Consider the following 24,863-nt stretch of genomic DNA (forward strand, 5'->3'; position numbering starts at 1 on the left):
CGGTGGTGGTGTAGGGGCCCAGGCTGTTGGATCTCCCTTTTTTGGTGTGTTGTGTTTCACCCCTGCAGGGTGAACCTTCACAGTGTGCGTGTGGATGTCTGTCACGTGTGACTGGGGTGCTATATTTCTTTTAGGGGCCATCACTGTTGGTGTCTCCTCCTCCGTCCCACCGGTAAGCCCTAGCTCCTGAATAATTCTTCATTTTTTCTGTGTTGATTGTTGGCTGATCATTTTTAATTATAAACAATTTGTTAAGTTTATCTATTTAGAAATAAAACTTTGAATTATTGCAACTTGGAACCACATTTCTGCCTGTCTTTTTAGCCAAGTTTGAGAGTCTTTCTTTGGCATCCTGTAGGGGTCGCCACATAAGATATATTTGCAGTGAGGACATAAAAATGCTTGTTAAAAATGTGCTATATAAATAATTTAACTTATCACAAATTAACTTACTCATGACAGCATACTCTCATTAAATTTTAATGATCACAAAGAACAAAACATTTAGGAATGAGCTCCCGTGTTTTATGTGACTGCTCAAAAGCATTCACCTTTCCAAAGAGCAGCTTTTTTTTCCCTTTTACACACATTTAAGTTCTGTTTGCGCTTTCAGCTCCAGCCATGTCTGTTGGGTTTGGCTTCGTAGCTCAGTTGAAGTTCTGTAGGAAGACCAGTCTTTGAGGTTGAAACTTGTCACGGCACAGGGGGCACTCTGCCTTTAAAAGCACAAAACAGACACTTATGTCAAATTTAATCAGCAATGCCATATTTTGATCAATACGAGGTCTGTCCATAAAGTATAGGTCCTTTTTATTTTTTTCAAAAACTATATGGATTTCATTCATATGTTTTTACGTCAGACATGCTTGAACCCTCGTGCGCATGCGTGAGTTTTTCCACGCCTGTCGGTGACGTCATTCGCCTGTGAGGACTCCTTGTGGGAGGAGTCGTCCAACCCCTCGTTGGAATTCCTTTGTCTGAGAAGTTGCTGAGAGACTGGCGCTTTGTTTGATCAAAATTTTTTCTAAACCTGTGAGACACATCGAAGTGGACACGGTTCGAAAAATTAAGCTGGTTTTCAGTGAAAATTTTAACAGCTGATGAGAGATTTTGAGGTGATACTGTCGCTTTAAGGACTTCCCACGGTGCGAGACGTCGTGCAGCGCTCTCAGGCGCCGTCGTCAGCCTGTTTCAAGCTGAAAACCTCCACATTTCAGGCTCTATTGATCCAGGACGTCGTGAGAGAACAGAGAAGTTTCAGAAGAAGTCGGTTTCAGCATTTTATCCGGATATTCCACTGTTAAAGGAGATTTTTTTTTAATGAAAGACGTGACTCCGCGCGCGCGCGCGCGCGCACACACACACACACACACACACACACACACACACACACACACACCGACAGCTCCGCATTTTAGACGGCTTTTGAAGAAGACGGCCGTCTTATCCAAACGGCAGGACGGATCGCTCTTCAGCCTCCATGTTATTGTCCCGCCTTAAGACGAGAGCGAGGCTGCAGCACAATGACGTCAGATTCTGAGTTGTTTTATGCTTTGTGGATAAAATATTCACTGTAATCGCGAATATGAAAAATAATCGCGATTGACGAATATTGTAATAATTGTGACAGCCCTAATCTCAAGTGTTTTTTTTTTTAGACGTGTCGACACTTTTATTCACAATAATCTGCCACTCTAATATTCACGGAGCGCAGAGGCTGCCTTCAGCAAACCCAGTTGTGAGCGAGAAGGCCCAAGTCTGACCATGGTGACATCAACGGAGGTCAGGCCACCTTCCCCACACACCTCCACAGCCAACACGGTTTCTCCTTCCCCAGAGGAGCCATGCTCCGTGAGCAGCTGAGATTCACGCTGTAGTCAGCAACCCGTAACCATGGAGACGCACAACGCTATGTGCGCAAGTATGTCTATTATACTATAGTACAGCGCTTTGCTGCCATCTACTGGAATAAAAGAGCATTACATCATCTGCCACACTATTACAGCACATACACCCGATAATGGTGATATTTGATAATTGCCCACCGCACCCCTGACGATCGATCACGGCACCCTAGGGTGCCGCGGCACCCCAGTTGAGAATCACTGGCTTAGAACATAATACAGTGATACAGCAGTGACCACGGAATGCTTTTTCTTTTCTTTTTTTTTAATTGGAGGAAGACGGAGCGGGCAGCGTGTGGACAGACAGTGTGGATTCTGATGATGGAGATGATCCCTCTTTTGACAAGGAACCAGAGCAGGTGGTCCACCGACGTGCACACAGATCTCCACAACTTCTGTTTGCAGTTTCTCCAGGACTCAGGCGCTATGAGCTCCGTCCCAGCGCTGAGTCCTGGAACTCAGAGATGCAGACACACACTGCTCCAGCTGTGGCTCCAGGCGCGTTTCGTCGAGATCGTGAGCTTCGGTTTTGTTAATTTCCTCTTTCGTCCCTTTTGCACTCTTGCTTCGCAGACTGTTCGGTGAAAAAGCTCTTTTGTCCACCTTTTCTCAACGAATTGTGACGTTTTTTCCTTTTTCCGTTCGTTCAGGAATCATTGTGTGCCGTGTGACTGGGCCATTAATAAATGTGTGTGAAATCCACTGTCAATTTTGCAAGCTTTCCCACCTACAAAGAATGGAGAGGCCTGTAATTTTTATCGTAGGTACACTTCAGCTGTGAGTTCAGAATCTAAAAACAAAATCACATTGTATGATTTTTAAATAATTAATTTGCATTTTATTGCATGAAATAAGTATTTGATACAATAGAACAACAGACCTTAACATTTGGTACAGAAACATCTGTCTGCCATTACAGAGGTCAGACGTTTCCTGTAGTTTTTCACCAGGTTTTCACACACTGCAGCAGGGATTTTGGTCCACTCCTCCATCCGGATCTTCTCTAGATCTTTCAGGTTTCAAGTTTCAGCTCCCTCCAAAGATTTTCTATTGAGTTCAGGTCTGGACACTGGCCAGGCCACTCCAGGACCTTGAAATGCTTCTTACGGAGCCCCTCCTTAGTTGCCCTGGCTGTGTGTTTGGGGTCATTGTCATACTGGAAGACCCAGCCATGACCCATCTTCAATGCTCTTACTGAGGGAAGGAGGTTGTTTGCCAAAATCTCACAATACATGACCCCATCCATCCTCCCTTCAATATGGTGCAGTCGTCCTGTCCCCTTTGCAGAAGAGCACCCCCAGAGTATGATGTTTCCACCCCCATGCTTCACGGTTGGGATGGTTTTCTTGGGGTTGTTCTCATCCTCTAAACATGTTGATTCCAAAAAGCTCTATTCTGGTCTCATCTGACCACACGACCTTCTCCCATGCCTCCTCTGGATCATCCAGATGGTCACTGGTGAACTTCAAACAGGCCTGGACATGTGCTGGCTTGAGCAGGGGGGCCTTGCTGCCCTGCAGGATTTTAAACCATGACAGCATCATGTGTTACTAATGTAATCTTTGTGACTGTGGTCCCAGCTCTCTTCAGGTCATTGACCAGGTTCTCCCATGCTGTTCTGGGCTTTCTCAGAATCACCCTTACCGCACAAGGTGAGATCTTTCATGGAGTCCCAGACTGAGAAAGACTGACAGTCATCTTATGCTTCTTCTATTTTCTAATAATCATGCCAACAGTTCTCGTCTTATCACCAAGCTGCTTGCCTGTTGTCCTGTAGTCCATCTCAGCCTTGTGCAGGTCTACAGTTTTGTCCCTGGTGTCCTTAGACAGCTCTTTGGTCTTGGCTGTGGTGGATAAGTTGAAATGTGGTTGACTGAGTGTGTGAACAGGTGTCTTTTATACAGGTAACAAGTTCAAACAGGTGCAATTAATACAGGTAAAGAGTGCAGAATAAGAGGGCTTCTTAAAGAAACATTAACAGGTCTGTGAGAGACAGAATTGTTGCTGATTGGCAGGTTACCAAATACTTATTTTATGCAATAAAATGTAAATTATTTCTTCAAAAATCATACAATGTGATTTTCTGGATTTTCTTTTTAGATTTTGTCTCTCACAGTTGAAGTGAACCTATGATAAAAATCACAGACCTCTGCATTCTTTGTAGGTGGGAAAACTTGCAAAAACGACAGTGGATCACATACTTATTCTCCCCACTGTAAATGCGTTTGTTTGTCTATATGTGGCCCTGCAACAGACTGGCGTCCTGTCCAGGGTGTAGCCACCCACGCCCTATGACTGCTGGGATAGGCTCCAGCTCCCCATCTTGGACAAGCGGTTGAAGATGAGTGTGTGTGTGATAGAGAATTTTCAAGATATTTATCAATTATTAATGTCTTTGATTCTATCTTTGATCCTGTCTTTTATATATATATATATATATATATATATATATATATATATATATATGTGTGTGTGTGTGTGTGTGTGTGTGTGTGATTTCACTTAATATTCCTTTTCTAGTTAATCAGTGAAGGACTTGTTTTTGCTAAGCACAGATGTACATTTTAATTGACAGTTCAGCCTTGATCAGAGAGCGATGTGACCTGTGCTCAGGGTTGACGCTGACCAGTGACGATGGTCATGCCCGTCAACTCTCCCTCCTGATCAGGAAAGAAATTCAGTGTTTCCTCACGTGGTCTTTGTGATAATTTGAGTTATTTTCCACCAGGTTCAACTCTGACAGTGTGTGTGTGTGTGTGTGTGTGTGTGTGTGTGTGTGTGTGTGTGTGTGTGTGTGTAATCCATAAACAGTGGTGGGCACAGTTCCGCTAATCCACTAACCGCTAATTAGCAAAGCTAACTTTTTGTTAGCTTTTCATAGATCTGGCAACTTGCTTCTGACGGATTGTTTGTTGCTGTGACGCCACTCTGAACTTCATACGGTTGTATACGCTTCTTTTATTTCTGTTTAGCACTCTTCTGATTATTAATTGTATCTACTCTGAACGTTATTTAACAACAGTCCTGTTGTGAATCGCTAGCAGTTAGCATTCGCTAGCTAGGTCGACACCTCCCCTCTCCGTTGTTACTTTTTATAGCTGTTTCTTTTCTACCCGTTTAATACTTCTGTTTGTTTTTCAGTTGAACTGCTGTGAATTTTAAGTAGTTTTTACTCCTGTGTAAAATCTTAGGAGCGGCTAGCATTTTCGCTAGCGGTTAGCTTGCGTTCGCTATTTCTGACCCTTGTCATTTTTTCATTTCATTTTTTTACACTCCTGTTAGTTAATTATCTGTTTAGTGTATTTTATAGCTGCTGCTTTTTTTACCTGTTTAATACTTCTGTTAGTTTTTCAGTGTAACTGCTGTGAATTTTAATTCATTTATCTGCGTCTGTGAGAGCCTTAGGAGTGGTTAGCTTATCCATTATTGATTAGCTCGTGTTTCCTTGGCTACATTTTTTGAATTTCTTAGTGCAAAAAGTACACTACTAATCCTACTTTACACTCTCCGTAAATCCTGCGTGATGTTGGAAAATAGGGTGGCTCTCTTAGAGAGCCGTGTCCGTAAGTTAGAGCAGCTTCTTAGCGCAGTGGAGTTAGATGTTACGGGCACTCCAGATGAGGTTAGTGTTGGGCCGGTTAGTGAGCCCATTAGCATCAGCTTAGAAACGCCGGCTGTGGAGGAGGAAGCCCCGTAGGGCTTGGTGCCCAGTTGTGGCACCCCGATCACACTCGCCAGTGCAAACTGTGAATCGGTTCTCCCCCTTGGATTTGCCAGATGTGAATTCTCTGAGTCCACGAGTGACGTCCACTCCTGTCTCCAGGCAAAAACACCGGACTTTAGTGATAGGGGATTCTATCACCCGCAAAGTCAGGTTACAGATGCCAGCTGACATTAAATGCCCGGTTGTGGTACCCCAATCACACTCGGACTGTGAACCGGTTGACTTCAACTCCTGTCTCCAGGCCGAAACGCAGCGCTTTAGTGATAGGGGATTCTATCACCCTCAAAGTCAGGTTACAGACGCCGGCTGATGTCAAATGTGTTCCTGGGGCCAGAGCTCCCGACATTGCATCTCATCTTAGGGTGCTGACGCTGCAGAAGGGAAGACAGATGAAGGAATATGGCATGAGATATAGTCACAGTTATTCACGTTGGCACCAATGATATCAGGATGAAGCACTCAGAGGTCACAAAAATGAACATAGAGAGGACTTGTGACCTTGCCAGAAAGATGTGTCAGCATTGATTAATAGTCTCTGGTCCCCTCCCCTCCCAGGGTACTGATGAGGCGTTTAGCAGGCTGACATCATTAAATAGGTGGCTGGCGCAGTTTTGTAGACAGCAAGGCTTTAGCTTTATTGATAACTGGCCTTCGATCTGGGGCTGCCGTGGCCTGCTGATGCCGGACGGCCTCCATCCTACTGGGGAAGGTGCCGCCATCTTGTCTGCGAACATAGATAGAGCTCTACAGGGTGGGTAACATTAGGAATCTCCAGCAGGCCATGGAGCAGGTGATTAGAGACCCTGCAAGGCGTATGACAAATGTGGGTGTGGAATCCATTAGCTTAGCGGGGAAATTAGTGCAGAAAATCCACTATGGTGATAGTGCAGTTTATCTGCCAGGGAGGGAATTTCAACAAGTTGAGACTGTGGCCTGCTCCTGTAGACGTGTCCATAAAAATCATAGAGGGATATGCTTTGCAAACTTAATACCCATTACTATATTGGATCATGTTGAAATTGAGGATGGCCCAATGGTTGTTCCAGCAATATCAAAGATTTCATGTCTGCTACCTACAACGTGTGTGGAATGTCTCAAACCTAAACCTACTTCTAGGCATCTTATATATGCCACTCTGGAACCACCCCTAAACCCAAACAGCTCAACTGTCAACCCCACTGAGGTCCGTAGACTGGGTCTCATTAACATAAGATCACTGTCCTCAAAATCATTGTTGATTAATGATTTAATTATTGATCATCACTTAGATATGATTGGGTTATGTGTGAAACCTGGCTTAAACCTACAGCTGTCCTCCCCTTAAATGAAGCCTGCACACCAGCATATACATTTAGTCACGTCCCTCGTGATGCGAAGCAAGGCGGGGGTGTAGCTCTTATTTATAAATCTAGGTTTAGCTTATTAGCTGTTGGGGGTCACAAATATAACTCATTTGAGCATCTGATTCTCCGCTCCGCTCAGGATATTATGCATTGCCAAGGTCAGAAGAATAAAAATCAGCCGTATTATGTTGTCACTGTATATAGGCCTCCGGGCCCATATTCTGAATTTGGTGCATTCATTTCTAACTTGTCAACGAGAGCAGATAACATTCTGATCATTGGTGACTTTAACATTCATATAAATAAGCCTTCTGATCCCCTCTGCAAATCATTTATGGAAATTGTGGAGGCATTAGGATTTCGGCATTGCATTCGGGATTCGACGCACATTAGTGGAAATACCCTGGATCTGGTTCTCGCACGTGGTATTGCTGTCACTTATTAAGTTTACAGTTTCACTGCTGTGTTTAGTGGAACAACAACCTTATTTATCATTATGGCGATGCATCAACTCCTCAACTAAGACTGAACTAGAAGCTAGATTGCCTGATGTCTTAGCCTCACTTTTGACAAATACCCAGTCAGTAGACAGACTTGTGGATAGTTTAAACTTAGTGCTCAAAACTACACTTGACATGACTGCACCACCTGTGTTGAAACCGCGCTCCCCCAAATCGCAGTCACCTTGGTTCAATGATTACCTGCGTGACCTCAAGCATAAAGCAAGAGGTCTAGAATGGAAATGGCGTCGTTCAAAATTAGAAGTATTCCACCTTGCGTGGCGTGATGCTACTATAAGCATGCACTATTGGCTACAAAGCGGACCTATTACTCTGATGTGATCAACAAAAATAAGCATAACTCAAAGTTCTTGTTCGACACAGTGGCAACACTTATTCATGGACAACCACCTGTAGTTCGCTCTCCTTTTACAGCACAAGATTTCCTGGATTACTTTGAGAAGAAAATAGATGACATTAGGTTTAACATATCCTAGCATGCCTTAACCGAGCCACTACACCCTGCTATTGAGGTGGGTGCCACTACTGAGGTATTACCTAGATTTACAGAATTTGATAGTATCTCTCTAGACATGCTGACGAAACTCGTAACGTCAACAAAAAGCACAACCTGTTTATTTGATCCTATACCAGTAAAACTGTTTAAGGACCTGTGGCCCACTCTTGGGCCTACTGTGCTGGAAATTATTACTTTCTTTAACTTCTGGATCTGTTCCTAAATGTTTCAAATCTGCAGTGATTAAACCATTACTTAAGAAACCTAATCTTGACCCTAGTGTATTGAAAAACTATCGGCCGATATCAAATCTATCATTTTGCTCTAAAATTCTGGAAAAAGTGGTGTCACGACAGCTTGTAGACTATCTTACTGAGAATAATCTCTTTGAGCCGCTGCAGTCTGCTTTTAGAAAATATCATTCCACAGAGACGGCTCTCACTAAAGTGGTGAATGATCTTCTGCTTACAATGGATTCAGACACCACTACGGTTCTGTTGCTGTTAGATCTCAGTGCTGCATTTGATACAGTGGATCATCATATTCTACTTGATAGGCTGGAAAATCATTTTGGGATTACTGGGAGTGTCCTTGCATGGCTGACGTCATACTTGACCAGTCGTTCTATGTTTTGTACAGTAACACTACCTCTAACCTTAGTGACATGAAATTTGGGGTTCATCAGGGGTCTGTCTTAGGCCCCCTGCTTTTCTCCCTTTATATAGCACCACTTGGGCACATATTGCGGTGTTTTGGGATTACCTTTCACTGCAATGCAGATGATACTCAGTTATACAGGCCGATAACTGCTGGTTATCTCGTTCACATAAAATCCTTAGAAGATTGCCTTGCAGCAGTGAGAAGTTCGATGTCTATAAACTTCCTACTTTTAAACTCTGAAAAGAGTGAAATGATGGTTCTTGGTCCAGTGAGACACCGGCATCAATTTGACCAGTTAACACTCAGCCTAGGCTCGTGTGTCATACATCACACTGACAAAGTGAGGAACCTTGGGGTAATTTTTGATCTTTCGTTGTCCTTTGGTCTCCATATTAGAAATATTACTAGGACTGCTTTCTTCCATCTGCGAAATATAGTGAAGATTTGTCCCATCCTGTCTATGACTGATGCTGAGACCCTGATCCATGCGTTCATCTCTTCTAGACTGGACTACTGCAATGTTCTATTTTCTGATTTACCGCATTCTAGCATTAGGGGTCTCCAATTGGTTCAGAATGCTGCAGCTAGACTTTTGACACGAAGCAGAAAGTTTGACCACATTACACCCATTTTGGCGTCTCTTCAATGGCTTCCTGTCCCAGTGAGATCAGATTTTAAGGTTCTGCTACTAACCTATAAAATTATTCATGGCCTGGCACCTCCCTACCTAGCTGACCTAATTAAACCTTATGTACCGGCCCGGGCTTTACGTTCTCAGGGTGCAGGACTACTTTGTGTCCCTAAGGTGAATAAGAAGTCTGCGGGTCACAGAGCTTTCTCTTATCGTGTCCCTGTTCTGTGGAATGATCTCCCTGCATCAATAAAATAATCAGATTCTGTGGAAACTTTCAAGTCCAGACTTAAGACGCACTTATTTTCCCTTTCATATGGCTAGCATACAGGTACAGTTTTGTTTTACGCTTTTTACTCTTTTAATTCATGTTATTAATAATTGGAGCGGGCCGCGGCCTCAACTTTACCTAAATTCTGGGTCTTTTAGTGAAGCTTAGGGCTAGTGGCCGGCGATCACCTTAGTATTAATGATGATTAATGCTGACAAATTATACAGTATTTTTTGTCTTTCTGATGCCTGATTCTGTTTTTTCTCTGTTTAAGGTGCAGCTCCATCCAGAGATGGGAGTGGTATTTGTGTTGGCGATCCTCTGTGAATTGTTCTGTGAATTATTTCTGTAAATTGTGTCTGTATCATGGCCCAAGCAGAGGGTCACCCCTTTGAGTCTGGTCTGCTTGAGGTTTCTTCCTCAGAGGGAGTTTTTCCTTACCACTGTTGCTCTGGGGGTTAGTAAGGCTAGACCTTACCTGTGTGAAGCACCTTGAGGCAACTCTGTTGTGATTTGGCGCAATATAAAGGATATAAATAAATAAATAAAAATTGTCAGCGGATTTGCTTTTCAGCTAATTTTGAGAACTATCAGTGGACCAATTAACTTCTGCTGAATTTAGTTCCGCTAACCCTCAGTCTGTGAACATTTTTTTGCTGGCATAGTGAGCAAAACTTAATGGCCAAAAACATTTGTAAACCCAAAAATGATACATGTTATTTGCATCTGTTGCGTGTATTGCAACACTCAGAATGCTGTGAGGAGCTCAGCCCTCCCCCAGCAGAAGGGGGCGGGCCGGCTGCTGTTGTTAAAAAAAAAAAAAAAGAAAAGAAAAAAAAAGTCATTTACTTTCCACATCTGACTACACAGACAGTGGGCAGGAGAAATGAAATGCAAAGCACTTTTCACTCATAGTCTCATATATTTATAATTCCGGACAGTTTATCCACAATAACGGCAGCTCTGTCATTTTTACAAAGTGAACATATTCCACATACTTTAAAAGATATGTGTAATGTAAGTGAAATAATTTTCACATATTTATGAAAAAGAAAATGGCTTCTTCCCACCTCTGATAATAATGACACGTTTGGTCTCTATGTTTGTGAGTCACATTTTATTTGCTGATGACACAACTGTGTTTTGAAGTGGGGATCATTTGGGTCAGATTCTGGACATGGTGGAACTACAGAAGTTCAAAGAATGGTTTGATTCAAATAAATTATCGCTTCCTTTTGGTAAAACAAAGTGTATCATTTGGAAATAAGCCCAGGAATTTATGCAGAAATTTATTAGTACAAGATATTGAAATTGAACTTGTAAATGAAACTAAATTCCTTGGGGTTTTTATTGATGATAATTTAAGTTGGAAAACACATATAAATTATGTTAAATCTAAAATGTCAAAAGCCATTACAATTTTGTATAAAGCACAAAACTTCCTCTACCAACACTAATTACTACTTTATATCATTCATTACTTGTACCTGTCAGAGAAGGGGACTTTCAGCTCAAAATGTCACCTCAGCACGGGGTGACATGTTGTTGATTTAACCCGCAGAACGTTTGGTGCTTTCCAGAAGCAAGTAAGATCACACTGGACTTTCCACTACAAATGGGAATTTCCAAAAATGACTGTAGTGGCAAAAACAATGATGTGTGCTTATAAATTATGAATGTAACAGTATTTTAATCAAATAGTATCTTAATCAAACATGAGTTAAAATGTAAGAAATGATTAAGAAATGTGATTATGAATGATTAACAATGATGATCATACGAATTGTTTATAACAAGTGGGTTTAATTAAATTAAATTAATAAAAACCACCTGTTATAAACAATTCATATGATCATCATAACTGGGATGAAAATCAGCACCTCCAAATCCAAGGCCATGGTTCTCGACCGGAAAAAGGTGCTTTGCCCTCTTCAGGTTGGTGAAGCGTCCTTGCCTCAAGTGGAGGAGTTTAAGTATCTCGGGGTCTTGTTCACGAGTGAGGGACGGATGGAGCGTGAGATCAATAGACGGATCGGTGCAGCATCTGCAGTGATGCGATCACTGTATCTGACCGTCGTGGTGAAGAGAGAGCTGAGTAGGGGGGCAAAGCTCTCGATTTACCGATCGATCTACGTTCCGATCCTCACCTATGGTCATGAGATTTGGCTCATGACCGAAAGAACGAGATCGCGAGTACAAGCGGCCGAGATGAGTTTCCTCCACAGGGTGGCTGGGCGCTCCCTTAGAGATAGGGTGAGGAGCTCGGTCACTCGGGAGGAGCTCTGAGTCGAGCCGCTGCTCCTCCACGTCGAAAGGAGTCAGTTGAGGTGGCTTGGGCATCTTTTCCGGATGCCCCCTGGACGCCTCGCTGGAGAGGTGTTCCGGGCACGTCCCACTGGGAGGAGGCCCCGGGGAAGACCCAGGACACGCTGGAGGGACTACATCTCTCGGCTGGCTTGGGAACGCCTTGGGGTTCCCCCGGAGGAGCTGGAGGAGGTGTGTGTGGATCGGGAGGTCTGGGCGGCTTTGCTTGAGCTGCTGCCCCCGCGACCCGACTCCGGATAAAGCGGAAGAAAATGGATGGATGGATGGATGGAAGGTTTCTAAAGAACCATTTATTGATTTAATGAGCTATTTTAATTACAAGTGTTGTAAACTTTTTTTTAACAGTAATCAGAAATTTTGAGGTAAGAAACAATAACAACAAAATAACATTTCCAAGGCTTTTTCTTCAGAAAACTGCTGTATAAATGAGCAGTCCTGTGACACGTATGTTGTGTACAGATCAGTGGTTTCTGCACCGATTTGTTGTGTACAGATCAGTGGTTTCTGCACTGATCTGTTTTGTACAGATCAGTGGTTTCTGCCACTAGTCTTCCATGTTTTGGCCCGAAGTGTCGTTCCTATTGGACAGCGCAAAGGTACGTCACAGCTCAGAGCATCGAAATTTGGACTGGGTTGAACTTTGACCGCGTCAGCCTGCCAACAAGCGGCAATGCGCGCTCCCGTCAGAAGCGTTGGTTTAGCTCGGCTTTTGACGCGACACTTCTGACGCATCTAAAAAGCAACACGTCTCACTGAAAATAATGCTTTTAAGACCGATTTTTGATGCATTTGACGCTTCTGATGTGTTTAATGTGAAAGGCCCTTTATGCTTGAGGTCACAGAAGTAATCGCTGAACCAAGGTGTCTGTGTTTTGGGGGGGAGGGGGTGTGATTTAAATCAAAGTGGAGCAATCATGTCGAGTGTAGTTTTGAGTGCTGAGTTTAAACTATCTACAAGACTGTCCACTGATTGAGCATTTTCCAAACATGAAGCTCAGATATCAGGCAGTCTAGCTTCGAGTTCAGCCGTAAATGAGATAAATAAGGTTGTTGTTCCACTAAACACAGCAGCGAAACTGTAAACCTAATAAGTGAGTGATGAGAGGCCACTGATGCAAGAGGCATGTCAACATGTGTTACAGCAATACCACGTGCGAGAATCAAATCCAGAGTATTTCCACTAATGTGCGTCGAGTCCCGAATGAATTGCTGAAATCCTAATGCATCCACAATTTCCATAAATGATTTGCAGAGGGATCAGAAGACTTATTTATATGAACATTACAGTCACCAATAATCAGAACGTTATCTGCACTAGTTGATGAGTTAAGAGATGAATACACCAAATTCATCTAAGAATTCAGCGTATAGGCCAGGGAGCCTGTATACAGTGACAACGTAATACGGCTGATTTTTATTCTTCTGACCTTAGCAATAAGAGGCATCGTGGGCAGACTGGAGAATCATGTTCAAACAAATTATATTTGTAATCCCCAACAGCTAATAAGCTAAACCTATATTTATAAATGAGCCTAAAAAGCCTGCTTTGCTTCGCATCACAAGAGACGTGATTAAATGTGTATGCTGGTGGGCAGGCCTCATTTAAGGGGAGGACAGCTGTAGGTTTAAGCCAGGTTTCACATAACCCAATCATGTCTAAGTGATGATCAATAATTAAATCATTAATCAACTAGAAGCACTCAGAGAGTGCAAACCTCCGCCAAGGCCATGGGGTCACTGACGCCATAACATCTACACGCCGTGGACTCACTGAACCTAAAAAAAAGTCTAACAATGATGTTTGTTCAGTAGTATAAAAAAAAGTTTCATCTGCTGTGACTGGATAGCATGTATCCTTAGCGCTTGGCATCACAGTTTATTGCAACTTGCCTCTTTCCCAGAAGCCACTATAGACAAAAACAAATAAGAGACAAAATTCAATTTATTATTCAACTAAACTGCAAATATATGATTTTTTTTTTAACATTTATGAAACACTTCTCTAAATACATAACAGTAAATTCTGAAATAGAACTATTTTTTAAGTGTTGCATGTGCTACATAATGAAGTGCACCTTCTATATATTCAGTGAAGTGCACCGAAGCAGAATATATGCGATGTGCTGATGTCAGCCTCTGGGTTTTCTGGATCCTAGGCATGATTCATCAACACCTGGGAGTGGGTTCTGCACCTTGTGTACTTTGTTCAGTGATGTTCACTGAACCAGAACTTAACCACTGCTGAGTATACTGCTGACTCATCACTTTGCTTTTGCTAAGTGAAGTAATCTGGATAGTCATAGTCACTGGCACTAAAATATAATAATGCCAAATGATAGTCCTTCATCTAATAAATTCATTGTGCTCCCCAGCCCTGTATAGTTTGTCATGAGGGATTTCCTCTTTGCAGTGTTGTATTTGACATTGTTTACTAACAAGACCATAGGGTCACTGACCCTAAAGAGATTCCCTCCTTGCCACAGTGATCTATTCAACAATTCAGTGTTACAACCAAAACTATGATACATACACTTTTCTTTCCTTTATATTTGATATCCTTGACCATGAAAACATACCACTAATCACTTTTATGTCTTTATTAGTTCAAAAGTTACTGTATAAAAATGATTTTTCGGTAATGGCGGTTTTCTTCTGGATCTAGCTCCATAACATTTGAAGCTATATCAAATCTGATGACACCTTACTGAATCTGTACAGATTCAGCTACAGTTTGGTGTTAGTTGTGCATCTCTAGCGTCATTTGTCACCTCACACTGACACATTTTGTATTTTCCCTATATTTTTGCATATTCTGGATTATCAGATCCGGAATCCGGATCCGATCATCACCAAACTTTGTTGTTTGGTAGAACCTTTGACTATGTTACACCCTACTTTTTTTCAAGCCTTTCTGCCTTGTTTTTGTGGAGTTAGAAACTAGAATGTCAAAATTCCCCCTATCCCGCAATGGTGAACAATCCTTTAAAAAATTCCTGGATCCGGGTCGTGATCCGGATCACCACTTAAATTTAATCACTTGTTCCTCTTGTCATTTCCAACCACTCCACAAAATTTCATCAAAATCCGTTCAAACCTTTTTGAGTTATCCTGCTGACAAACCGACAAACAAACAAACTCGACCGAAAACATAACCTCCTTGGCGGACGTAACAATGATTTTGAGGATAGTGATCTTATGTTAATGAGACCCAGACTAAGTACCTCAGTGGGGTTGACAGTTGAAATGTTTGGGTTTAGGGGTGGTTCCAGAGTAGCATATATAAGATGCCTGGAAGTAGGTTTAGGTTTGAGATTCCACACAGGTTGTAGGCAGCAGACATGAAATATTTGATATTGCTGGAACAGCCAACAAGCCATCCTCAATTTCAATGTCATCCAATGTAGTAATGGGTATTAAGTTTGCAAAGCATATCCCTCTATGATTTTTATGGACACATCTACGGAAACAGGCCACAATCTTAACTTGATGAATTTTGCTCCCTGGCACATAAACTGCACTAACTCATCTACATGGGGTGTGCAGCCAGTACATTCTGAGTGCCGGTCCCAAGCCTGGATAAATGAGGAGGGTTGTGTCAGGAAGGGCATCCGGCGTAAAACAAGCCAACCCAACTATGCAGACGAAGAATCGAATTTCCATACCAGATCGGTCGATGCCCGGGTTAACAACGTCCGCCACTGGTGTTGTTGCCCAACAGGGTGCCAGTGGAAATTGGGCTAGTGCTGGGCGAAGACGATGAAGAAGAGGAGGAGGAGAACATTTCCACAAACAGCGGGAGTAGAGGAAAACTAGAAGGGAGGAAATGAGAGTGGGGACTTTGAATGTTGGTAGTCTGACTGGTCTTTACCAGTGTGTGCAAGAGACCAAGTGGAAGGGAAGTAAGAGCAGGCGCATCAGCGGTGGGTACAAGTTGTTGTACCGTGGTGAGGACAGGAAGAGAAATGATGTTGGGGTCATTTTAAAGGAAGAGTATGTTAAAAGTGTGTTGGACGTTAAACGAGTGTCTGACAGGGTGATGAGTGTGAAGTTGGAAATTGAAGGGGTGATGATGAATATCATCAGTGCATATGCCCCACAGGTAGGTTGTGAGATGAAGGAGAAAGAAGTTTTCTGGAGTGTGTTAGATGAGGTGGTGGAGAGTGAACCCAAGCATGAAAGAGTGGTGATAGGAGCAGACTTCAATGGGCGTGTTGGTGAAGGGAACAGAGGTGATGAGGAAGTAATGGGTAGATATGGTATCAAGGATAGGAATGGGGAAGGACAGATGGTAGTTGATTTTGCAAAAAGGATGGAAATGGCTGTGGTGAATACCTACTTTAAGAAAAGGGAGGAGCACAGGGTAACATATAAGAGTGGAGGAAGGTAGTCTGTTGTGTGAAATTTAGTGAGCTGGTGAGAAGCACTGGTTGGAGGGGAAGCAATTTTGGACAACTGGAAAAGTACTGCAGATGTGGTGAGGGAGACAGCTAGGACAGTACTGGGTATGACATCTGGACAGTGGAAGGAAGACAAGTAGACTTGGTGGTGGAATGAAGAAGTCCAGGAATCATAAGGAGAAAGAGGTTGGCGAAAAAGTTTTGGGATAGTCGGAGAGATGAAGAAAGTAGACAGGAGTACAAGGAGATGCGGCATAAGGTGAAAAGAGAAGTGGCAAAAGCAAAGGAAAAGGCATATTGAGTATTTGCATCACGTGACCATGGGTCATGTGATAGGATGGGTGACTATCCTCAATCAGTGGGTTCTACCACCAGTTTCAGGTCGTCATCTCATCACAGCAAAGGTTTGTTTATTTACAAATTCATTGAAATTCAGTAAGGTATATCTGTTTATATGTTATATGTATATACATATATATTATTATATACATATAACATATATGTTATATGTATATAATAATATATATGTATATATGTTTCACTTTGAGATGTACAGCTATGTAACAAGTACTTAAACATCAATTTATCAATGTGGTTATATTTGCTACAATTAGCATGACCTAATCCCATTCCTAATTCCTGACCTAACACCATAATTTTACATACAGGTCATCATGATCATGGGATAGGTACTATAAACTCTTGTTATGCTTATTTTAATTATTTATTTTAAAATAATCTTTGCACAAAACATTTCACCAAATATGATAATTATAGTTGTTGAATACACTAACTACATACGAGGTCTGTCCATACAGTATAGGTCCTTTTTATTTTTTTCAAAAACTATATGGATTTCATTCATATGTTTTTACGTCAGACATGCTTGAACCCTCGTGCGCATGCGTGAGTTTTTCCACGCCTGTCGGTGACGTCATTCGCCTGTGAGCACTCCTTGTGGGAGGAGTCGTCCAGCCCCTCTTCGGAATTCCTTTGTCTGAGAAGTTGCTGAGAGACTGGCGCTTTGTTTGATCAAAATTGTTTCTAAACCTGTGAGACACATCGAAGTGGACACGGTTCGAAAAATTAAGCTGGTTTTCGGTGAAAATTTTAACGGCTGATGAGAGATTTTGAGGTGATACTGTCGCTTTAAGGACTTCCCACGGAGCGAGACGTCGTGCAGCGCTCTCAGGCGCCGTCGTCAGCCTGTTTCAAGCTGAAAACCTCCACATTTCAGGCTCTATTGATCCAGGACGTCGTGAGAGAACAGAGAAGTTTCAGAAGAAGTCGGTTTCAGCATTTTATCTGGATATTCCACTGTTAAAGGAGATTTTTTAATGAAAGACGTGCGGACGGATTGCAGCGTCGGCTCGCAGCCGCCGCGACACTCCGCCACAGGAAAAACACCTCCGTTGGAAGCCTTAAGGACAAGTTGGAACATGTCCAGCTGTTAAACAATTTCTCATATACTCACTCCACTGAAAGCCATCAAAAGCCGCCTGGATTTTACAAATGGTTATCAACACGGAGGTGTTTTTCCTGTGCCGCCGCACCGCGCCGGCTGCGTCCCGACGCGCGGACCCGTCCGCACGTCTTTCATTAAAAAAATCTCCTTTAACAGTGGAATATCCGGATAAAATGCTGAAACCGACTTCTTCTGAAACTTCTCTGTTCTCTCACGACGTCCTGGATCAATAGAGCCTGAAATGTGGAGGTTTTCAGCTTGAAACAGGCTGACGACGGCGCCTGAGAGCGCTGCACGACATCTCACTCCGTGGGAAGTCCTTAAAGCGACAGTATCAGCTCAAAATCTCTCATCAGCCGTTAAAATTTTCACCGAAAACCAGCTTAATTTTTCGAACCGTGTCCACTTCGATGTGTCTCACAGGTTTAGAAAAAATTTTGATCAAACAAAGTGCCAGTCTCTCAGCAACTTCTCAGACAAAGGAATTCCGACGAGGGGCTGGACGACTCCTCCCACAAGGAGTGGTCACAGGCGAATGATGTCACCGACAGGCGTGGAAAAACTCACGCATGCGCATGAGGGTTCAAGCATGTCTGACATAAAAACATATGAATGAAATCCATATAGTTTTTGAAAAAAATAAAAAGGACCTATACTTTATGGACAGACCTCGTAAATTTGTATTTGTTAAACTTGGGACTTATATTATGAGGAACTCTCACTTGGTAAAAGATGTAAATGTTTTTGACATTCCAGGTCCATCATTTATGATCATGTGTTCTTAATATTTGTTTGTCATTAACAGTTTCATCATTCATGTGCACTGTCTGCTGAACAACTGAAACCGTGGGCCATTGTAGACAAGGATGGGACTGTACTGTGTGGGCATTGCACACGTAAAGCTGGCTTGGGAGAAGTCTGCTCACACATAACTGCCATGCTCTTTGCTCTCAAGTCAGCTGTGCGTCATGTACAAGAGCTGTACTGATGGTCCAAGACAGTGGGGACATCAAGGGACCATCGAGACAGGCAAGGACCTCTTTGCCATAGATAGTGCTGCCATAGATTTCACCAATCCTGCCAAGAAAAGGAGCACAACTGGCACAGGTACAGATGTAGAACAGAAGAAAAGAAGACCAGAGACACCAGCAGTGTCAGCTGACAAAAGTAGACTGTTCCCAAACCAGTTACCTTGTGCTTGCCAAAGCCCCTGACAGACCTCTACAATGCAAACCACAGAAAGCTCTCTCCCATGGACCTTAAGGAGTGTGACAAGGTTTTTGCTTCAATAACAGTAACTCAGGAACAGGGAAGAATATTTTTAGAGCATGATCTGTATGAAAAGCAAAATACTGTTTTAAGTTCTAAAAAATACAATGAATATTTACAGAATGTACTTGTTAAACATTTTATTACTAAAACAGTTTACAACAGTATTCATTTATTTCTATTTTCCTATGTACTTTGTAAACCATAACAAAGTGGAACACATACACTAACATCAAGAATATAAAATAGGGCACATACATGTACATGTGAGTTTATATTATTATATCTTATTGTTAAATCTGCAGGCTGTGAAGATCGAACAGGAGACGAGGCAACAGGCAAAGTCAAAGTTATGGTTTTCCCTCAGAGCAGGAAGGATCACCGCTTCACGGTTCAAGGATGCGGCACGAACCGACCCAGCAAACCCATCAAAGAGTTTGGTCAGGTTGCTCTGGTACCCTGACAGTTCCAAGTTTTCAACAGCTGCATGGTGTTGGTAATCTTTATTTAGCTTAAGGTGTGATTTATTTTTTCAAATGTGGTTTGCATTAAATGTGACAGTTTGTGCAATGCTTTATTGTCCCATGTGCAAAATTGGTCTCTATTTTGTTTACTTTCTCCTGTGTGCAGTTTAGTATTATATTTTTAGTTTTCAGGTTTCATTTAAGCTTTTAGTTTTTAAGTGTGGGTGTGTGATGAAACTGAACTAATATATGTCAGTGTGTGTTCCTTGCTTTTGTGTTCTCTATAATTTTGCATTAAATAATATTTAAGTAAATTTATGCAAAACTGTTAAACATGCTTCTAATTACTTTGGCAGGTAGCAGTGTGAAAATGGACCGTGCCAGACAAGCGTATGCCGCATTGACGAAAACACAACACCTGGACTTCAAGGTCAGGGAATGTGGCTTGCACATTAAGCCAGCCTTCCTGTTCCTTGGGGCCTCTCCAGATGGCTTGGTGTCCTGTGCATGTTGTGGCGATGGACTGCTAGAAATCAAATGTCCATTTGCAAGCAAGGATGTTGGCATCGTCACAGCTGCACAGTCCAAAACCTTCTGCTTGAAGGACACTGATGGAAGCTTGAAGCTCAAAAAAGAACACAGTTATTATTATCAAGTGCAATCACAGCTGTTTATCACAGGCCGAGGATACTGCGACTTCGTGGTGTGGACAGAAAGTGCAGAATTCTGTATTGTTCGTGTTCAACCTGACTCTGCCTTTTTTTATTCTGCACTTGAAAATATTATATATATAATATTATTATTTTTTTTTTACAAACTTGGCATTTTGCCTGAACTGTTAGGAAAGAAAATCACCTGTAGCCAAGTCACCAGCCATACAGTTGTGAACCAGGACAAGACTAGGTGTACATGGTGTTACTGCAAAGTAACTGTAAGAACACCAGACATGATATGTTGTCAGTCCACGACCTGCACAATCAACCACTTTCATCTCAAGTGTTTAGGACTAAAGACAGTGCCTAAGCGAAAGTGGTTGTGTACAGACTGTTGAATAACTGACAATGCAAAAAAGAAGTCACAAAAGTCATAACCAAATTTCTGTTATTACAAACAATGCATCGTGACTGTTGTTGCTTTAGACAGAAATGCACTGTATTCTAGTATGATAAATTACCTGTAGTTCACAAGATATTGTGTATAGGTCTGTATATATATATATATATATATATATATATTGTATACATTCTTTGAAAATTTTATTTGATTATTTGAGTGTACTACCTTAAAAAAGAGACTACTAATGTACCATGTACAGCTACTCAGCACTTATACATATTGAAGGGATATCATATTATTTTCTTAAGTCTTAACACCTATACATTTTGAAAACTAACATAAGCATGATAATAATATGTGCTGAGAAGGTGGAGGGAATATTTTGAGGAGCTAATGAATGAAGAAAATGAGCGAGAGAAGAGGCTGGATGAGAGTATAAGTCAGGAAGTACAAAAGATTAGTAAGGAAGAAGTGAGGGCTGCTATGAAGAGGATGAAGAGCGGAAAGGCAGCTGATCCAGATGACATTCCAGTGGAGGCATGTAAACGTCTAGGAGAGATGACAGTGGAGTTTCTAACCAGATTGTTTAATAAAATCTTGGAAAGTGAAAGGATTCCTGAGGCGTGGAGACAAAGTGTGCTGGTTCCTATTTTCAAGAACAAGGGTGATGTGCAGAGCTGCAGTAACTACAGAGGCATAAAGTTGATCAGCCACAGCATGAAGTTATGGGAAACAGTAGTAGAAGCTAGGCTTAGAAAACAGGTGAAGATCTGTGAGCAGCAATTTGGTTTCATGCTGAGAAAGCGCACTACAGATGCAATGTATGCTCTGAGAATACTGTTGGAGAAGTACAGAGAAGGCCAGAAAGAGTTACACTGTGTGTTTGTGGACTTAGAAAAAGCTTATGATAGGGTGCCAAGAGAAGAGCTGTGGTATTGTATGAGGAAGTCTGGAGTGGCAGTGTATGTAAGTATGTTAGGGTAGTGCAAGACATGTACAAGAATAGTGTGACAGCGGTGAGATGCACAGTCGGAATGACAGACTCATTCAAGGTGGAGGTGGGATTACACCAAGGATCAGCTCTGAGTCCTTTCTTGTTTGCAGTGGTGATGGACAGGTTGACGGATGAGATCAGACAGGAGTCCCCATGGACTATGATGTTTGCGGATGACACTGTGATCTGTAGTGAGAGTAGAGAGCAAGTTGAGTCTAGTCTGGAGAGGTGGAGATATGCTTTGGAGAGAAGGGGAATGAAAGTCAGTAGAAGCAAGACTGAGTACATGTGTGTGAATGAGAGGGAGCCCTGTGGAATAGTGTAGTTACAAGGAGTAGAAGTGGTGAAAGTAGATGAGTTTAAACATTTGGGGTCAACTGTTCAAAGTAATGGAGAGTGTGGTAGAGAGGTGAAGAAGAGAGTGCAGGCAGGGTGGAGTGGGTGGAGAAAGGTGGCAGGAGTGATTTGTGACTGAAGAATATCAGAAAGAGTGAAGGGGAAAGTTTACAAGACAGTAGTGAGACCAGCTATGTTGTACAGCTTAGAGACGGTGGAACTAATAAAAATACAGGAGGCAGAGATGGAGGTGGCAGAGCTGAAGATGTTGAGATTCTCTTTGAGAGTGATGAGAATGGACAAGATTAGGAATGAACATATGAGGGACAGCTCGGGTGGGACGGTTTGGAGACAAAGTCAGAGAGGCGAGATTGAGATGGTTTGGACATGTACAGAGGAGGGACCCAGGGTATATAGTGAGAAGGATGCTGAGGATGGAGCCACCAGGCAGGAGGAGAAGAGGGAAGCCACAGAGGAGGTTTATGGATGTAGTGAGGGAGGACATGCAGGTGGTTAGTGTGACAGAGGAAGATACAGAGGACAGGGTGAGATGGAAACAATTGATCTGCTGTGGCGACCCCGAACGGGAGCAGCCGAAAGGAAAAGAAGGTACATAAACTGCACTATCACCATAGTCGATTTTCTACACTAATTTCCCCACTAAGCTAATGGATTCCACACCCACATTTGTCATAAGCCTTGCAGGGTCTCTAATCACCTGCTCCGCAGCCTGCTGTAAAGTCCTGATGTTACCCTCCCTGTAGAGCTCTATGTTTGCAGACAAGATGGCAGCGCCTTCCCCAGTAGGGTGAGGGCCGTCCGGCATCAGCAAGCCACGGCAGCCCCAGTTATCAATAAAGCTAAAGCTTTGCTGTCTACAAAATTGCGCCATCCACCTATTTAATGATGTCAGCCTGCTAAACTCCTCATCATTACCCCGGGAGGGGAGGGGACCAGAGACTGTTAATTGATGCCAACACATCTTTCTGGCAAGGTCACAGTCCTCTCTATGTCCATTTATGTGACCTCTGAGTGCTTCATCCTGACATAATTGGCGCCAATGTGAATAACTATGTGACTGTATCTCGTGTCGTGTTCCTTTGTCTGTGTACCCTACTGCAGCGTCAGCACCCTAAGATGGGATGCAGTGTCGGGAGCTCTGGCCCCAGGAACACATTTGACATCAGCCGCTGTCTGTAACCTGAGTTTGAGGGTGATAGAATCCCCTATCACTAAAGCGCTGCGTTTCGGCCTGGAGACAGGAGTTGAAGTCAACCGGTTCACAGTCCGAGTGTGATTGGGGTACCACAACCGGGCACCAAGCCTTACGTGACTTCCTCCGCCTAACCACAGTCTGAAAGCTGTCCTCCACAGCTGGTGTTTCTAGGCTGATGCTAATGGGCATGCTAGCCGGCCCAACACAAACCTCGTCTGGAGTGCCCGTAACATCTAACTCCACTGAGCTCAGAAGCTGTTCTAGTTCACGGACACGGCTCTCTAAAAGAGCCACCCTATCTGTCAGCACCATGCAGGATTTATGTAAAGTAGTTTACTTTGTGCACCAGAAAATTCAAGAGTATAGGCAAGCAAGTGTGAGCTAACTGCTAACGAATATGCTAACCACTCCTAAGATTCACACAGGAGTAAAATAATGAGCTAAAATTCACAGCAGTTACACTGAAAAACTAACAGGAGCATTAGACTGGTAAAAACAGTAATAAAAGAAACAGGGGGAAGAATAGTAAATTAATGAAGGTGTTGTCTTCATGTTAATGCTGTTTTTTGTATTTGAGATTTTGTGCTTATATTTGTTAAAATAAATGTCACAATTGAGTTTCACCATGAAGATTCAAAATTGGCTTAATTCATTTAATGTCAAATTTAGTGGCCGACGAGTCGATGACTAATGGTACTCGACTTGTCGACTATTAATTTTCACTTGTCATCCCAGCCCCAGAGGAAATAGTCACCCAAGAAATGATCCATTTGTGGATGGGGCAGCACTTTCTCAGTATGTAGAGGGGACATGGAATGACTATATCCATAGTATGGCTCGACCTAAAACATTTGGAGACCACATTACTCTACAGAGAGCTTCGCTTATTTTTAATGTACAATTTTTTTTTGTATCAACCATAGGTGGAGATGCAACCTCTATCATTAGCCCCTTGGGTCATTTTTGTGAAAACCTCCCTGGGTTAGCTCATGGTCACTTTGCTGAGGGGCACGGGGATCAGGCCAGGAGGCTGGGAATGAAAAGGCGGCCTCAAAGAAATAACTTGGCCCTGACAGTGGCAGTGAAGCTGATCCTGTATCGACACCTGGTAGACAGGAGTGTCTGAAGGACCTATTTATTCTTTTATTCACCGCTCTGCTTTTCAGACTTTTCTCTTTGTTCAACTTTGCTCTGAAATTTGAGGCCGAGTGTGGCTTCACTCCCTTCTGAGGGTGAGCGAGTGACAGAGATGTGTGTCTGTTCAGTCCGACAGCACTCAGAGATGAGTGAGGAAGAACGTTTCTACTGCAATCTGCCATCTTAACCACACACAGGTTTGAGTGGTAGCCAAAACTTTATCCAATCCCACAATGCACCATGTACATCATGATGCAAAAAAAAATGCTTATTCCAGGTATATTTACAGCAACATTGTCTACCTTAAATTATTGCCCATCCTGTATATGCTTAGAATAGAAGTTTTGCAGTCAAAAATCTGGGTGGGGGGAAATTAAACTGTGGAGAGGGAGAGACACCCGCAATTTCTTTTTAAACTGGTGGGAGACCTGGGACCTTCTTTCATGGATTTTGTGGTTCTACCACAGGTGAGTAGGTTATCCAGGTCCAGCGCTGAAAAACAAAAAGTTTTATGCTTACTGTTGTCTTTTTTTATTAAGGACATGAACTGTTAGCAGTAGACTGTGTGGCTTTTTTTATTTTGAAAATTCACCAGAAGCTACAACCCCTGGCAAAAATTATGGAATCACCGGCCTCAGAGGATGTTCATTGAGT

General features: G+C 42.6%; 1 protein-coding gene across 1 annotated transcript in view; it reads right to left on the reverse strand.

Moving 5' to 3' along the window:
• Positions 1-466: 466 nt before the first annotated feature.
• Positions 467-24,863, reverse strand: part of pex10 (peroxisomal biogenesis factor 10) — a 122,883-nt gene continuing 98,486 nt past the window's right edge. The window contains exon 7 of the mRNA XM_034173462.1: positions 467-716. Within this exon, the coding sequence (XP_034029353.1) occupies positions 648-716 (69 nt within the window). The 3' untranslated portion in view covers positions 467-647. The remainder of the gene's footprint in view (positions 717-24,863) is intronic.

Source organism: Thalassophryne amazonica, chromosome 6 (genome assembly GCF_902500255.1).
Source record: "Thalassophryne amazonica chromosome 6, fThaAma1.1, whole genome shotgun sequence".
Lineage (NCBI taxonomy): Eukaryota > Metazoa > Chordata > Actinopteri > Batrachoidiformes > Batrachoididae > Thalassophryne > Thalassophryne amazonica.